Below are 16,294 nucleotides of genomic sequence, written 5' to 3'. Positions count from 1 at the left end.
CGCGTCTCCCCGTGGTGGTGAGGCGAGGTCACAAGTTCCCGAGCTCCTGTGCAGATCACACGTTTCCTTGCAGGAAGGGCGGGGCGGGTCCGTAACCCAGACGCAGAGGGAGACGCACGGGCACCAAGCCTCACTCACACCGAGTCAAAGCCACTGGATCACCCGGAAGGTAGAATGACTAACCACCACCATCCAGCTCACTCCAACGGCATGCATAACCTCCGGAAGGAACACCTGTACAAGGTGCTTGTTATCGGGGACCTGGGGGTCGGGAAGACCTCCATCATCCGGCGCTACGTCCATCAGACTTACTCCACAAACTACCGGGCCACGATCGGAGTGGATTTCGCCCTGAAGGTGTTGAACTGGGAGTCAGAGACTGTTAGACTGCAGCTGTGGGACATTGCAGGTGAGCCAGTGAAAAGGTTGAGTGTGTCATTAATTTTGTTTTATTTACTCCTACTCTCACCGCCGATGTCATTTGAATTAACAGACTGGTACTATTTATTGTTATACTATGGTTATTTTTCATTTTTAGTTTAAATTGGGGGTGAAGGAATACTTTTAAACTCTTTTTAAGATATTTTTCTTATGTTCAGAATGACTGTTTCTGATAGTTATGGAAGATGAGATGTGTGGTGAAATTTACAGTGAGTGTAAAATCATAAAATGTACATATGCAGTGTCAATGTCTGTCACACATATATTCTTAGTTAGTTAACCATGGTGGCAGCTTGTTTGTTAACAGATCTGTGTGTGTGTGTATGTATAAATCAAACACACACACACACACATACACACACACACACACATACACACACACACACACATACACACACATATACTAAAAGCACACATGTAACTGTTGCCCAATGAAGATCTTGTCAGTCACTCAGTCAAGGTGGGGTGCTCGACCATGTGATCAGGCCCATGTGAGTGAGATTAAAAGCTCAGTCACAGGAGTGTCATTTTAGCCTACAGCGAATGAAAAATGAAACACTCCTGAGTCATTCATTCACTCACAGAGTGTGTATATCTGAACTACTTCATTTGGAAGCTTTATTTGCCTTCCAGTTGGAAATTCATCCTGCAGACATACAATCAGGTCTTGGTCTTAGTTGTAATTTGTGTTCTTTTACTAATTCATACATGCACGTGCTTTCAGCTAAATGTAAATTGCTCCATCAGCTGAATGAGTGACGGTGTGTCAAGCGGCATGTGTGTGTCACACAGCTGCACATGAGGTTTATTGTGAGTGAAGAAATTCAACATTGTCATGGAGGAAGTTCTGTCTATGTTCTTCCGTTTTCATTTCTGCATTTCTTCAGCATGCCATGCTATGTCCATGAGAAAGGTTTTTTTTAGAGAAGCTACATTTTTACTCTGGTAAAAGTTTCAGGGTGCAGGTATACACACCAACACACATTTTTACCAATAACACACGCATACTGTACATCTCTGAGCAAGGTCATGTTTGACAGCTGCTTCTCAAACAACTCATTTCCCTTTTTCTGCACAGCACACGTGCATGAGTGAAAATACATACACGCGCACACATTTCACAAGGTTTTATTCTTTCCTTTGCACAAAGACCATCTTAGTCCACGTTTATTTCCTTTGCAGGTCATTATAGGTTTAATTCAAGTAGGCCTATTGTCAGTAAGAACAAGCAGCGACTGTCTAGTTAACTGCAACGTGACAGCAGGAATGTGCTGTTTCATGGGAATATAAGCACCTCTGACTGTGCTCCTAATGCCGGCTGCATCAGCTGCTCTGCTGCTGAAACAAAAAATGCAGGAAAATAACGGGAATCATTTCTTCAGTCTGTTTGTTGATGTCAACAACAACAACAACGATGTGATGAATACCGAAGCTCCCTGTGTTTGTGTGTCTGTTGATCACAGGTCAGGAGCGTTTCGGTAACATGACACGTGTGTACTACCGTGAAGCCATGGGAGCTTTCATAGTGTTTGATGTGACGCGGCCCACCACATTTGAGGCCGTCGTTAAATGGAAAGAAGACCTCGACTCCAAGCTGATGCTGTCCAATGGAAAGAGTATCGCCACGGTGCTGCTGGCGAACAAGTGTGACCAGGGCTGGGAGTTGACCAGCAACGGCGTCAAAATGGACCAGTTCTGCAAGGATCATGGCTTTGTGGGCTGGTTCGAGACCTCTGCTAAGGTGAGACCGCAATATCAGATCTGATAGCGTCTTTGATATTCAAAGGTTATTTCCAAAAACCTTCCGATCGGTGAATTTGTTTGCTTTCTCTCTGCAAACTGGAAGAGTAGAGCCAGGACACTATTAGCTTACCTTAGCATCATGACCAGACAGGACTTGGACATAGTTACATAAAAAGCACCTTTAACTTTTTCTCAGTCACCTGTTACTTCTAGATATATAACATGTAACTCCATGAACTGATGTTGGTTCCTTTGACTTCAGCTGCAGTAAATGTGCATATTTTCAAAAACTAAGAAAAAAGTACTGCTCCATCAGTTTGTCTGTGGACAGGTTGGGTTGTTGGCCGCTCAGCTGTGATCTGCTCCCACTCAGAGCCAACTGGAATTTCAAATCCACATGAAAAGTGGCTCAGTGGGCTAAATTTACAAGGCAGGAGCATGTTACTGAAGGGAAAAGTAGCGGACGATTGTTTTCCCTGGTGCTCATCATTGCTGATCCCATAATATAATGTTTCATCCGTACGGGATTGACTACAATTTAAAATTGATGTAATGGCTTAAATCATTTTCTTTCTATACATTTTGTTGTTTTATTTTTGTGATGGATCTCATATTTAGTCACCCTCTTTTCACATCTTCTAACACTATATTGTAATAACCCTGCGCCATATATTCTACGCAAACCCATCCTCTGTTGACAGAAATGTGCTGGTGAGGGCCTCTGGCATCGAGCCTCCACATTCTGAGAGGTCAAAGGTTGTGAGGTGTAGCTTCAAGCAGACGTTTCAGAGGTAGAGCTGGCAAACAAACGTATGCTTTGGGGAGAATGACAACGTGACCAGTTTATTGAGTATTTTTCTTTTCTGAGCTCAAACTTGGTCCATTTACTTATTTTACCTTTTACCTCTGCCAAGGTGAACTAATTTTAAACTAATGTGTTATGTTGCTGTACATCACATGAAGACATTTGTATACGGCCAGGTGACGCTACGTCTCTGACTTAAATTCAGCTTGTTAAATTGTCTGGTTAACTCATACTCAAGTCCTTCAAGTGTTTCTGACCAAAATGGAGATCTGATCTAGTCAACTCACTTGCTGGAAGACATAAAAGTGTTCCTTTTAGTTCCTACTCGCCACCGGGTGTCACATCTGCCCCCAAATTTAACAGATGGTTCTGTGGTCAATTCTACACCCCTCCACCATTTTTGGTGAAAATATAAAATAATCCTGCTGAGAACATATGCAGAGGTAATAATGTCACTGTCTGGAGGCTTTAAACCAATAAAGAGCCATGCCTAATCTTAGTCTACTAACTCTCCTTCAGGACAATCTCAACATTAACGATGCTGCAAACTTCCTAGTCAAGCACATCATGGCCACTGAGAGTGACATCCTGAGAACCGTGATACCAGACACCATCTCGCCGCAGCTGGATTCCAACCGGCCAGTGAGTTGCTCCAGTTGTCTCAAATAATTGAGGGAGGGAGGGACGGCGGAGCGGAGATATGCGGGACGAAGTGTAAGCGGTAAAGTTGACTGCCCTTTTGAAACCAGTCTGGAGTTGGGGAAGTATATGAACTGGACATGGACTATGACACGAGGAGGAAAGCATCAAACATCTGCACGTCTTTGTTTTTTTTACTACTCAGACTGTGATGCGGTTCTCCGTGCGTTTACGTCTGATGAGAACACCACCTTCCCTCTGTGTTTCCTTACACAGGCAGATCCAAAGAAAGTAACATTCACCGCATTCAGTCAATTTTGTGAATTTTGCACACACGTTTTTTTCATTATTATTATTGTGGTTTTATTAAATTATTTATGCGTATGCCTTTTACGAGTGTAATGATAGTTAATATGTGTTTATCGGTTTAAACTCCTTCAGTTATGTAAGCCTTGTTTGATCAGGCACTTTGAGTACCATCACATATCCTGGAGTGTTGTCAAGGCGTGTATCTGCAGAGAGAGAAAGGGACAAAACACGAACATCTGAGAGTCGAGGTGATCTTGTGCAGGTTTTTTTTTTCTTCTCCAAACCATTTTACAGAGCAGTTCAAACCAGTTAGAGCTGGTGCATCAGTTGCACACTTCTCTCCGTAAGACCTGAGGCCACGTGACATCCAAGTCATCTAGCTACAGTATTTATTGTTTTTAGGTTTTTTTTGGGGGGGGGGGGATATTTAATGAATAGAGCAAACTTATTTTACACAAAGGCCAAAGGTCCAAGGTTGTTTTGTTTTTTTTTTACCGTAATATTTCTATCTGCCACAGATTTTAAGAAACAGAGGTTTTTGGTGGACCAGTTTTCCAGTATGAATGAAAAGGTGTGATTTTCATCCACCCACGTCTGCTTTTATGCGATACTTAAACCACAAATTTGGCCTTTCAAGCACTCACAAATAGGTGTCCCGAGCCCATGGAGAGGCAGCCACATACTGGAACGAGTGACGCCCCATAGCTGCCCACAAATAAAAGCTAAACCCTCTAGAAATGTCTATTTGCAATCTCTCAAATGCATCTTCTGCTATAATCTTCATCTTTTTAATCACAGTGTTTATTTAGTGATGCACAAACACTTTAATTTGTGCTAAAAAACAAACTAACAGTAAGCGGCGCCACGGTGAATGAGCAATGAGGGTTGTAATTTATTTGTTCAAATTAAAGTTTTTGTGGTTTACTGGGCAACCGGCTGGATGAAGAAGATGTTGATTACACCGGAGGATCTGCTGGAGTTTGGAAATCAACGTGATTTTTTTTTTTTTTTGGGCCAGTTTTGTTTCTGCGTCCGTTTGCGTTCTGGTGTCACAAAAAAGAAATGCAGTGGTGGAAAAAAGTATTTGTGAAACTATGTATGTGTATTTAAAAGGCAAAATATACTTTTTGGTGAAGTATCGCTTGAAGATGGATACTCCTTTTGATTCATTTGTGTATTCTTCATCATAAACAAAATTAATCTGTGCCGAAGAACGTCACCTAACCCACAGTATCCATGGAAACGGATCCTCTTCTAACATCCATGCAAAGCTATTTTCAATCCATCCTTCGTTTATAGTTTCTTCTTCCATTTTTATACCTTCTCTGCCCTTCTTTTTTGTACGTTTTCTCTTCATATAAAGCAGCATGAGACACACAATGAACCTTCAAAGCTGAGGCCTTCGAGCCCACCGTTGTCGGTGCTGTGCCTTTTTACTGGAACTTCAGACAAACATTTATGACCTTTGAAAAAAAAAAAAAAAAAAGTCCAAATCGATTGGATTTGTAAAATGTGCCAAAACTGGATAGAATTAGGTGCATTTCGTGCTTTATTGTTAGTCACCTTCAGTTTGTGTTGGCACGCATCAGAGCAGTGTCATGTGTTTTTGCGTGAGATCTTTGACGGTGATTCACTGAGTGAATGGGCATTAGAGCGTAATCGACCTGAACAATGCCTTCTCCACAGTAGTACAATTTTGGCTCATCATGAGGGTGTGTGACATCATGTGACATCAGCATGGTGTCTCACATATTTTTGAGCTGTTTTTGGACAAAAATAACCGCATGCCAACACGCGGCCACTCACACACAGGCACACACACAAAAGCAGTCATAGTCTGTGCAATATTTCGTGACAGATGTATTTTTATGGTCTCAGTCAATCAGGGCTTTTCATCTTTGGGTTGTTTATTATTTATTGCGCATCAGTACAAATAAATGACTAATTTCAAACATTTCTTGTGTCAATTTATTTTATTTGAGACTTTTATGATATTATGACGGGCGGCACAGTGTGCAGTGGTCAGCACTGTCACCTCACAGCTAGAAGGTTCTGGGTTCAAGCCCCGGCTCGGGCACGGGATCTTTCTATGTGGAGTCTGTATGTTCTCCCTGTGCCTGCGTGTGAATGGTTGTCTGTCTCTATGTGTTGGTCCTGTGATGGACTGGTGACCCACCCAGGGTGACCCCGCCTCTCGCCCGAAGGCTGCTGAGATAGGCTCCAGCCCCCCGTGACCCTTAACAGGATAAGAGGTAGAAAATGGATGGATGGATGGATGATATTATGACACTATTCCATTAATTCCTGTTATCTTTTGCCCCATGAGGACTACTGTCCTTTCATTTAAGTTTTATTAGTTTAGGCTGAGAAGTGTGTGTGTGTGTGTGTGTGTGTGTGTGTGTGTGTGTGTGTGTGTGTGTGTGTGTGTGTGTGTGTGTGTGTGTGTGTGTTTGTGTGTGTCCTCCAGCCGATCCAAGACCCTCAGGTTCTCATTAGGGAGCCTCATGACGGCGTGGATTACTTACTCTGTATCCAAGGGATTAGATTTGCTCATCCACTCCTGACTGGAGTACCAATATCAATTCCAACAAAATTACTGAAAAAAATGCAACATTTTGTTTCGGGAAGACTTTTTCTAAAAAGTTATGAGTGGGTGCTTTTGTGTCAGAATCCTAATTATATGTCCATTAAAAATAACATAACTTTGTTTCATTTTTGCATCCCACTAAAACCTGGCACAAATTAAACTATTCATTACTGGAATTATAAGCTTAACATATTGTGTTCCCTGTAGTCTTCAGGCTTCTGCCAGCACCACCCACAGAAAACACCCACCTATTCTCTCAGAGAGAAAGAGAGCGAGGAGCTGTAAGTGCTAAGGGAAGAGGAAAAAAACGAGATGCAAAAGAAGCTATTCTTAAATCTCACAGCAACAACACTCATCAAGAGTGCACGCAGACAAACACAACACACAATATTAAGGTCACGTCAAGAATTCAACCACCTGCAAAACAGCTTCCAGTGAGAATTTACGCAGATTAAAACTCTCTATCAGTCAGTTGAATCACATGAAGACCAACACAGTCTTTTGGCACGGAGTTACATAATTCTGCCACTGGAGCTCAGATGAGGACACTTGATCTAATTTGATCTCTCTCTCTCTGTCTTTGTCTCTCTCTCTACAAGATCATGTGGTGCCATCTGTTGTTAGATTAGTCACACTGCAGGAAAGGTAACTCAAGGACTCAAGCATCAAGTAGAAAAACTCCCCAATTACTACCTAATAATCTACCTAATAACAATTTTGGAAACTAAGCTGCCCCCCCCCCCCCCCCCCCAGGTTTTCCACCACTTTGAGGCTGTTGTCTATAAAACAAAAATCTCCAATGATCAGAAGTTTTTCATACCGAAGACTTTTTTTGGATGGTGTTCCTCAAGGCCCTGGTGCTTTAATGTTGTGTTTTGAAGGTATTTTTCTCAGTTCCTTAGTGGTCTAAAAAAATAACTGCACCAAACTGCGGCAACAACTAATGGGATGTATTTGTGGATGTGAACAGCCACCGTACGTACTTCTATCATAACGTGCTCATCATTCACTTCTACACTTAAAACGTTTGAGACACCTAACCAATACATGATGTGGATTTGTTCTTCAAATAAATTTGACATAAATTTCCTAACCTTTGATATTATTCCAGTTGGCAGAACTGTAAACAACTAGAGAGGCAAAACAATGGCTGGAGTGGATGAATGGATGGAAATCTGTCATAAAGGTTCCTTTTATTACCTCTATAGTTTCCACAGTCTAATTAGAGGACACACACACACACACACACACACACACACACACACACACACACACACACACACACGTTAAAGTGCAGCCACTTGAGAGTGACGGGATTGGAAACTTAATCACCGCGTGTGAACACAGACCCATGGTTTCCCAGGCCGATGACCTCACATCTTTAAGCCCTGTGACCTCAGTGACATCCTGATATCATTTTGTAATAATTACTGAGTACTGAAATGTAAAAGTATGAAAGGTTCTTAGGCACTAATTCTTTTTGTACATTATAACTTTATTTTTAAATCTCAACGACATTAAAGCCTTCGCTGGCCTTGGTGAGTGACAGTTACAAGAGGTAAACAATCGATGTCAGGAGGGATAAATCGGGCTTTGCTTCTTGTCTGACTTATGAAACTGGGGCTTGAGTAAGTCCTCTAGAATGTAAAAGCAAATTTGTGCGTAACAACATTTCATGAACGAGGCTCATTGTAAGATTAAATAACACTTTCTCCTTATCAGAACAGCATCCGTACAGAGACAGGGGGAGAGAAACAAGGACAAAAGTTTTCCGATCTTTATCGGCTGAGGTTGAAAGATGAGTCTGAGATCAGGACCTTCTGAGCTCTGCAACACTGAGGGACTCAACAAAAGAAACATTTTACTGTATTAATCTTATTTATATTTGTTTTATTTTCGTAAAAAAAGCAGGAATGCATTTGTACAGTAAATAAAAGTATTTCTGTGCATTTGAAAGAACAAAACATTGTAGAAAAGTCTGGATTGTATGAAATACTTTTATACAGCCGAAAGTTTACTGATTGTGCACGAACAACCACTAGAGGGCAACAAGCACCAATGTTGTGTGTGAGTGTGTGTGCCTGTGTGTGTTTGCGTGTGCTTGTTTGTGTTTGCTCACGGTTCAGTGGGAGGAAACACTGCATGACATAAACTATAACTTGAAATCTTGAAATTGTAGCCCATGAATTGTTTAAAGTGTCAAGAAAATTTGAAAAAAAAAAGATCGTCACCATGTTACAGAAGGTTTCTTCATTCAACAGTTAAAAAAACAACAAATAAATTACGCATTGTATGATTAGGAAAAATCCTCAAATCTTAATATTAAAGAGGCTGGACCTAGCAAACATTTACTTTTTTGGGGGGGGGGGGGGGGATTTTATGATCTCAGTGTTGTTTCTTGTTCATCATTTTACACTGCCAGGCTAAAAAAAAAGTCGCCACCAAAAAAAAAAAAAAAAAAAAAGGTCACACACTCTAATATTTCGTTGGACCGCCTTTAGCTTTGATTACGGCACGCATTCGCTGTGGCATTGTTTTGATGATCTTCTGCATTGTCACAGTCCATCCAGCGACGCATTCATTTTTCCCTTAGATCTTGTTTTGATGATGGTGGAGTCTGACCGCTGTGCAAAGCCTTCCCCAGCACATCCCAGAGATTCTCAATGGGGTTCAGGTCTAGACTCTGTGGAGGCCAATCCATGTGTGAAAATGATGTCTCATGTTCCCTGAACCACTCTTTCACAATTTGAGCCCGATGATGTCATCCTGGAATATGCCCGTGCCATCAGGGAAGAAAAAAATCCATTGATGGAAGAACCTGCTCATGCAGTATATTCAGGTAGTCAGCTGACCTCATTCTTTGGGCATACAATGTTGCTGAACCTAGACCTGAACCAACTGCAGCAACCCCAGGTCATAGCACTGCCCCCACAGGCTTGTACAGTAGGCACTAAGGGTGCATCACTTTATCTGCCTCTCTTCTTACCCTGATGCACCCATCACTCTGGGACAGAGTAAATCTGGACTCATCAGCCCACATGACCTTCTTCCATTTCTCCAGAGTCCAATCTTTATGCTCCCTAGCAAATTGAAAGCCTTTTTTTTCCGGTTAGCCTCACTGATCAGTGGTTTTCTTAAGGCTACACAGCTGTTCAGTCCCAATCCCTTGAGTTCCCTTCACATTGTGCGTGTGGAATAATCTTACTTTCACCATGAAACGTAGCCCTGAGTTCTACTGTTGTTCTTCTTCGATTTGATTTCACCAAACGTTTAAGTGATCGCAACATTTCTTCCCAGAAGACGATGGGTCCCCACTATCCTTCCAGTTTTTAACAATGCGTTGGACAGTTCTTAACCCAGTTTTGGTAGTTTCTCCTTAGATGTTTTCTCTGCTTGATGCATGCCAATGATTTGACCCTCTTCAAACAGACTAACATCTTTTCCATGACCACGGGACGTGTGGTTGTTTAAGAAATGAGAAGCGTCTCATTGCACCAGTTGGGGTTAAATAACTTGTTGCTAGCTGAAAAATAAACACCCATGCAGTAATTATCCAACAGGAGGCCTGTACCTATTTGTTTTGTTACATTTTTTTTTTTTTTTTGGCCAGGCAGTGTATTTATTTTACTGTAACGTCCCAGACATGGCACTTACATAGCTTAAAACTCTTGCATTTAACTGAAACATTTGTATTCATTTTTTAGGTGTTTTTTATGATTGCTTTGGATACATCGCTATACTATCTATGTTATTGTTTTATTGATTCTATTGTAAAGCACTTTGAGCTGTATTTCAAATAAAAGGTGCTATAAATATAAAGTTTACTATTGTAAGGAAGAAAAACCTGAAATGATAGTTAATTGTTGCAGCTCCAGTCACCAGTGCGTTGAAAATCAATGAATATGCAACCTGATTCTACACGATCATAACCGCTTTTTACATAAATCCGATGGCAATGGATGCATTATCTTCATATATGCATACAGATTGAAAGCTCATTACAAAGGTGATGATGCAAAGTGGCTTTTCTGCTGCTCTATAAGCTCACAAGAGAAAAGTTCAAGACAATGAGAGATATAATGAGATACACAGAAGAAATATGGTTACACTTGATGGTCCGTATAAATCTGAAACCTAACTGACCCTAAATAATCTTGATTTATCATCTTACCCTCTGTCCAGATTTCATAACAGGTGTTATAGAGTCAAAAACCTTCTGCCATATTTACCTGTGAGTCTGATTTTTATCACGAGAGCTTTTCCTTTAAGTATTCTTATATAAAGCTTTGTCGAGGTGCAGCATCCGTTACAGCACATTTGTGAGGTCTACCTTTAAGAAAACAAAGCACCGAGGAGTGTGTGTTTGTGTGTGTGTGTGTGTGTGTGTGTGAGTGTGCGTGTGCGTGCTTGTGCTCATGCATGCGTGCCTGTGTGTGAGTGTGTGTGGAACCTGCTGTGTCACTGTGGTCAGTAAAAGAGGAGTGACCACAGTGACAGCGTGAAATATGAATGCCAGGCTCATGACCACAAGGTAAACATGGGACACTGTTGAGTTGTTTGGCGTGGTGCAAAATACTGTGGTGTGCTCCTCTCGGTGTAAAAAGGGCCAAACAAAAAATGTCCGTCAGAGGTATTGTGAGCTGAATCGAATGCCTGAGAACCATAAAGTATCAAAATGTTGTTAGTCATCCTGAGTTAATCAAGCAGTGAAACATATTACAAATACGAAGAAATTGTGATTGTCTCAGTGCTAAAATTCTAAATACTCAGTATGCACCCTGTTTGTGATCATTTGCAGGCTTTTAACCTTTTGTCAAGAAATAAAACCTAAAAGGTCTCGTTCACAATTCACCCAAGACGTTTATTTTGCCCTTCAAGTACACACAAATAGATTTCTTGAGCTCTTAAAGATTCATTTCCCCTGTAGCACTTCCTTGTGACTCTAGAATGTAGACCAGACATGTATATTTTGCCTGAAGCTCATGGTGACTCAGCAATTTCTCAAGTACATTGTTATATCTTGTGTTTTTGTGAATTACTGAGCAAATGGCTGGATAAAGCAGATGTGGATTACACCACAAGTGGAGTTATAAAGTATGTAAACAGAATTTTGGGGCAGTTTTGTTATTGTTAGTAACAAAAAGAACAAACATGTCTGTATGTTTTTGCATTCTTGAGTAACAAAGAAGCGATGCAGGAATTGGGAAAAAGATGTCTCCGCCAGCTCAAGCTATGTATTTGTGAGTAAACTGAAAAGAACAAAAATTTGGGTGAAGTATCACTTTAACATTTAAAAAATACAATGTAGGGTCCTGGGTAACGCTCAGCGTGAGTGTAAAAGCAAAAAGGTAGCACAGATCAATTGTTTGGAGGAAATAGTGTGTGTCACATCAGGTTCCAATGCGGCTTTTTTTCTACAAACTTAGTGTTCGTGGATGTTCATTTAATTTGCCGCATCCCTGCTGGTGCTGGATGAAGCCTCCTCGAGTTCTGTGTACACGTCAAGACTCACAGGACAGGTCGAGAATGAAGCCTGGGGGTGGAGCGACGCCCCGGGCTGTGTAATGAGGGAGTCTATGTGGGGGAGGAGAGAGGACAGTGGGCATTCCGAAGATGTGTATTTGGCTAACACCTGGAGCTGCTCTGGCTGCAGGTTGGCTTCGCTGCAGACCCTCCGGCACAAGGCGGAGACACTGTGACTTGTTTTCACCTTCATCTGGTTCAGCTGGCTCTTCTCCATTATCAGTTTCTCCCTCTCTGTCTTCTGTATCACGCAACACACACACACCACACACACACACATACACACACACACACAGTCTAATTACACGTCTGTGAGACATCAAGTGACTTGCATGATCATTTCATGATCAAAATAAATCTTTTACCAGTTTGTTAATTTCACACTGCAGATTATATATGCAGTCTAGTTTCCTTTTGCGACAGCGCTGAGCTGCCAGGCGGTTTTTGCTCCGTCGTCTCATGTCATAGACAAACTCCAGCTGTTCACGTGTAAAGACCTGTTGCTTTAGCAGCTGTTGGAATTCATTTCTGCTCAGATCCACAATCCAGTCAACGTCGAATGGTAACTGCACCTGAGGACACACACCGAGGGAATAAAGGTTACACAAACACATTACATGACAAGAGTCAGAGCCTATGAATCGCTTACATTTCAAAAACCCTCATGCTATACTTTTGATGGCCTGTCGGTGTCTCTGAAACATGGAAAACTGAAAATGTTTTGTCAAATCATAAAAATGAGTCTAATTGCACTTACAGTATGAAACTAATTTGATTGGGTGAAGTTCATAAAACGACTTGTACTGTACTGAAATGGAGAGAGGTTTGAAGTGGTTGCACATAATGGATTAATATCAAAGTCATAACAATAACAATGGCCACAGGTCTCAGGTAACAGATTAGAATGGATGGAATTTTGAAAAGAATTTAAAAGCACATGGGATGAAGTGAGGAAATATGGATATGGAGTCCAGCTACTGAGTTATAGAGCTACCAAGGTATTAATTATTAACTCCACAAAGAGGAGTTGATGTTCAAAGGCAGAGGTCAGAGTTATTGCTGCTGCTTAAGTGTGACAGGAAATATACTCTCAGTCGTTCACAGCAGCAGAATCTAGCTTGTAGTTTTTTTATCCAGGGCTTCCAAAAACACTTTTTCGTGTGTAGAGACCTTTGCTTTGTCTGGACGTGCTGCTCACACTTGTACAGTTACAGATTCCTGCGTTACTGCAGGTGCTGCAGACAAGGTTGTACGCGCCACCTGATTTGCCAAGTCAACAGGCTTTTGAGTTCAACTGACTTGGACTCCAGTCAGCCAGTTAGTTAAGAAACACATGGGTGCAACACACACACGCGTGCACACACCATCTCCCGCTGGTGAATAATTAACCTGTCACCATAGCGATACTGCTTTCTGTCACCTCTTGTTTGAGTCTAATACTGTACCTAAAACTCTTCTCAAGAGCAAACGTGAGTTTATTCCAAGAAGGTGTTGTAGTTGGCAGTGCTCACCTGTCTGGCCCTCTCACGTGTGTAGGATTCACTTTCTCCTTCTGTTTCCGAGTCTCCATCCTCACCCGAGTTGAGGGATGACACGCTAGACTGAGATGCCCCCTCGAACTCTGACGACATTTTTCCCTTCCATGAAAACTTGCTTTGGTCCAGATCCTGGAGGAGGAAGGGACATCTGGTGCTGAGGTTGAGCTGGAGCCACTCTGAAGATGTGCTCTGCAGCTGTCTGCTATCAGAGGAACTTGCTGCATCACTGTCCTGGAGGTCCAGCTGAGAGGAGCTCATGTCGGACCCCAGCCACTTGACCAGGTGCTCAGCCACCTCCTTTTTAATGGTGCCCTTCTTGCTGTCATCATTCCCGTCTTTCTTGCACATTTGTCTTTCGTGTCCTTTTTCCTCCATCCCATCATCTGTCGTTTGCTCCTCAGGTTTTATCAGTCTATCAAGGGATTCTGGCTCTGGTAGACCTGAATCTCTTGTTTTCTTGTCCTCTGCCGTGTCCATGACAAAACTCTCTTGCACCAGTGACCCAATGATTGCTGGGCTCTCACCAAAGGCCTTCAGGGGGCAATGGTGCATTATTAACCCTGGTGACCTCTCGCCCGGCACAGAACGGCACGCTCTGACACTGGTATGCTCCATCTCCTCCTCCATCTTCAAAACATCCATTTCTTTTTGCTTCCATTTTCCATCCCTTCCACGTGTGTCTATTTCAATCGTGACCCCACCTCTGCCCTTGTGCTCCTCAGTTTCCATGTCATGTGTTTCAGTTTTCCACGACTCGATGGTTACTCCTTCACTCTTTCCAGGAAATTCCACTTCAGTGTTACTCCCACTGTTTGTACGCTTGCAGCAGTTTGACCCGGAGGGGTCACCCTTGATTACTGATATTGGATTGTTCAGACTTTTCTCTGTGACACAAGTTTCCTTCCCACAAGCCAGCTGGAACTTTCGGTACTTTGGGCGCTGAATAAAGTGGCCATTTATCTCTTCATCTACAGGTGAAAGAGTGTCCGAACTCTTCTGACTTCCCACTTTGCCCTTTACTGTTTTGTTGCAGGACAAAGCCACTTCCTGTTGAGATGATGAGTCAGCAACTGCTTTAACTTCTTTGTTTTCCAACAGCCTGCTTTCAGAGTATTCACCTCCATCTTCCTTTGATGGTCGCCTCTTACATATCTTCTTACAACAAGTCCTTACTGGGGAAGGGGCAGGGCTTTTGATGTCAGGGATGAATTTAAGGAGGAGAAAATCAAAGCATGAATCCTCCAGATCTCTGAAACCAAGAATGGATGCTGAGTTCCGTATTTCTAAGGCATTGTCTTTCCCAAAGAGTAGTTTGGATGTGTAGGCAAACATCAGCAAAGGCTCAAAGCCGGCAGAGGTCACCTTTGAGGAAAAACAGTACAAATGACACACAGGAACACCTCATATCTTCTGATATGCTCTCAAATACCAATTGCTGTCTGATGTTTTTATGTTTTTCTGTCAGAAAATTGTATTTATAACATATTAACTTTGATCGGAAAACCCAGAAACACAGCAGATGTGAGGCCATCTGGTCATGATAGCTGTAAAACTTCATGATTTCACAATTTGTGGACCAGATTTGGGTGCCCGTAAAAACATTTAATTTAACATATTTTTTTTTGTTACTTGAACAACTGTGCCTTAAAAAATAAACTGCCTACCTAATTTCAAATTGACAGGTTATGGCAATACTTTTATGAAATGAAACGGCACACATTATTCACAAGTCACTTCAGGGGAGGGAAGTAATCTGTTTAGTTACGCTCTCACTTCACTATTACACCCTGCTGTCTGTTTTCATGGGTTGTGGTTGTGTGTATTTCTACGCTGCGTCGTGAGGCAATGTCTCACCTCTTCTGGCAGAGTGATGACCTCCCCGTGTTGTGTCGGGGACGAGAACCTGCGCGTGAAGTACTCACTGCAGGAGGCCAGTACAGAGCGGTGGGCTCTGAAACTCTGACCCTCCACCACAACTGTCACATCACACAGCATGTCTCGGCGACGCTGCTCATCCAGGCTACGCAGCACATGGGAGGAATGTGCTGTAGACTCAAATGTAAACATAGACAAGCGAGGGGCAGACATGGCCTCCAGGGACATCTATTCACACACACACAAACACAAATAGACATCTTTTTCCCCTCCACTAGGATACACACATCAGCCCAGGGAGTTCAAACAACTTTAATTAGATTTACACTGAAATAATTAAAATCTGCCTACCGTACAAAGCTGACTTTAAATATCCAGGTTTCTTAAAGTGTTAGAAAAAGTCCCAGCTGTTCACACATGCTTATTTGTAAATGGAATGCTGTTCGGTCAGGCTACGTTTCCCAGAAAGCCTTTTCTCATCTCAGCTACAAACTAAAAACTGAGCTTGACTCAGTCATATGGCCTGTCTGTGAGTATGTGAGAGGGAGGGCGAGATAGAGGGGGGAGAGAGAGTGTGTCTGTGTGTGAGAGAGTGAGTGTGTGTTGCAATAACTCTGGGTGTAACAGAGCAAGCGCTGACTCATGCACTCCTGCTGATAAAGGATGAGCAAGCAGTTTTCCTGTCCAGTGCCAATCCCACCCTTGGATATATCTGGTAAACTAGCAAGCTTTTCCCAGAAAATCTCTTGATGGAATTACCCTGAACACAAGTCAGAGATTAACCTGGATTTTGGAATGTTGAAACATGATATTTTCCATGCCTTTAGTTTAATT

General features: G+C 42.2%; 2 protein-coding genes across 2 annotated transcripts; one reads left to right on the top strand and one right to left on the bottom strand.

Annotated features, from left to right (window-relative positions):
- The first annotated feature begins 22 nt into the window (after nucleotides 1-22).
- rab38b (RAB38b, member of RAS oncogene family) lies at nucleotides 23-5,883 on the top strand. Its single transcript, XM_086226099.1, has 3 exons — nucleotides 23-409; nucleotides 1,905-2,182; nucleotides 3,509-5,883. Exons 1-3 carry the CDS (start codon nucleotides 175-177, stop codon nucleotides 3,656-3,658), a joined length of 663 nt encoding a protein of 220 aa, XP_086082225.1. The 5' UTR covers nucleotides 23-174; the 3' UTR covers nucleotides 3,659-5,883.
- Nucleotides 5,884-8,888: 3,005 nt separating this feature from the next.
- bach1b (BTB and CNC homology 1, basic leucine zipper transcription factor 1 b) lies at nucleotides 8,889-16,015 on the bottom strand. The gene is made up of 5 exons (XM_086179004.1): nucleotides 15,812-16,015; nucleotides 15,440-15,688; nucleotides 13,559-14,947; nucleotides 12,413-12,619; nucleotides 8,889-12,288 (listed from the first exon to the last, which is right to left on the bottom strand). Exons 2-5 carry the CDS (start codon nucleotides 15,686-15,688, stop codon nucleotides 11,968-11,970), a joined length of 2,166 nt encoding a protein of 721 aa, XP_086035130.1. The 5' UTR covers nucleotides 15,812-16,015; the 3' UTR covers nucleotides 8,889-11,967.
- Between the last annotated feature and the right edge of the window lie 279 nt (nucleotides 16,016-16,294).

This window comes from Aulostomus chinensis, chromosome 15 (assembly GCF_037954235.1).
Source record: "Aulostomus chinensis isolate RoL2024-O1b breed Wild chromosome 15, RoL_Achi_v1.0, whole genome shotgun sequence".
NCBI classification, from domain to species: Eukaryota; Metazoa; Chordata; class Actinopteri; order Syngnathiformes; family Aulostomidae; genus Aulostomus; species Aulostomus chinensis.
Note: the sequence above shows the minus strand (reverse complement) of the source record. Positions and strands in the feature narration are given on the sequence as shown.

Excerpts from the sequence above, each read along its gene's own strand:
- rab38b (XM_086226099.1), top strand. The coding sequence starts at position 175 with ATGACTAACCACCACCATCCAGCTCACTCCAACGGCATGCATAACCTC. Across the intron at positions 410-1,904 it reads GCAGCTGTGGGACATTGCAG|GTCAGGAGCGTTTCGGTAAC; the intron begins GTGAGCCAGTGA and ends TGTTGATCACAG. Across the intron at positions 2,183-3,508 it reads GGTTCGAGACCTCTGCTAAG|GACAATCTCAACATTAACGA; the intron begins GTGAGACCGCAA and ends ACTCTCCTTCAG.
- bach1b (XM_086179004.1), bottom strand. The coding sequence starts at position 15,688 with ATGTCCCTGGAGGCCATGTCTGCCCCTCGCTTGTCTATGTTTACATTT. Across the intron at positions 12,620-13,558 it reads CACGTGAGAGGGCCAGACAG|GTGCAGTTACCATTCGACGT; the intron begins GTGAGCACTGCC and ends GTGTGTCCTCAG. Across the intron at positions 12,289-12,412 it reads AGTGTGAAATTAACAAACTG|AAGACAGAGAGGGAGAAACT; the intron begins GTAAAAGATTTA and ends TGCGTGATACAG.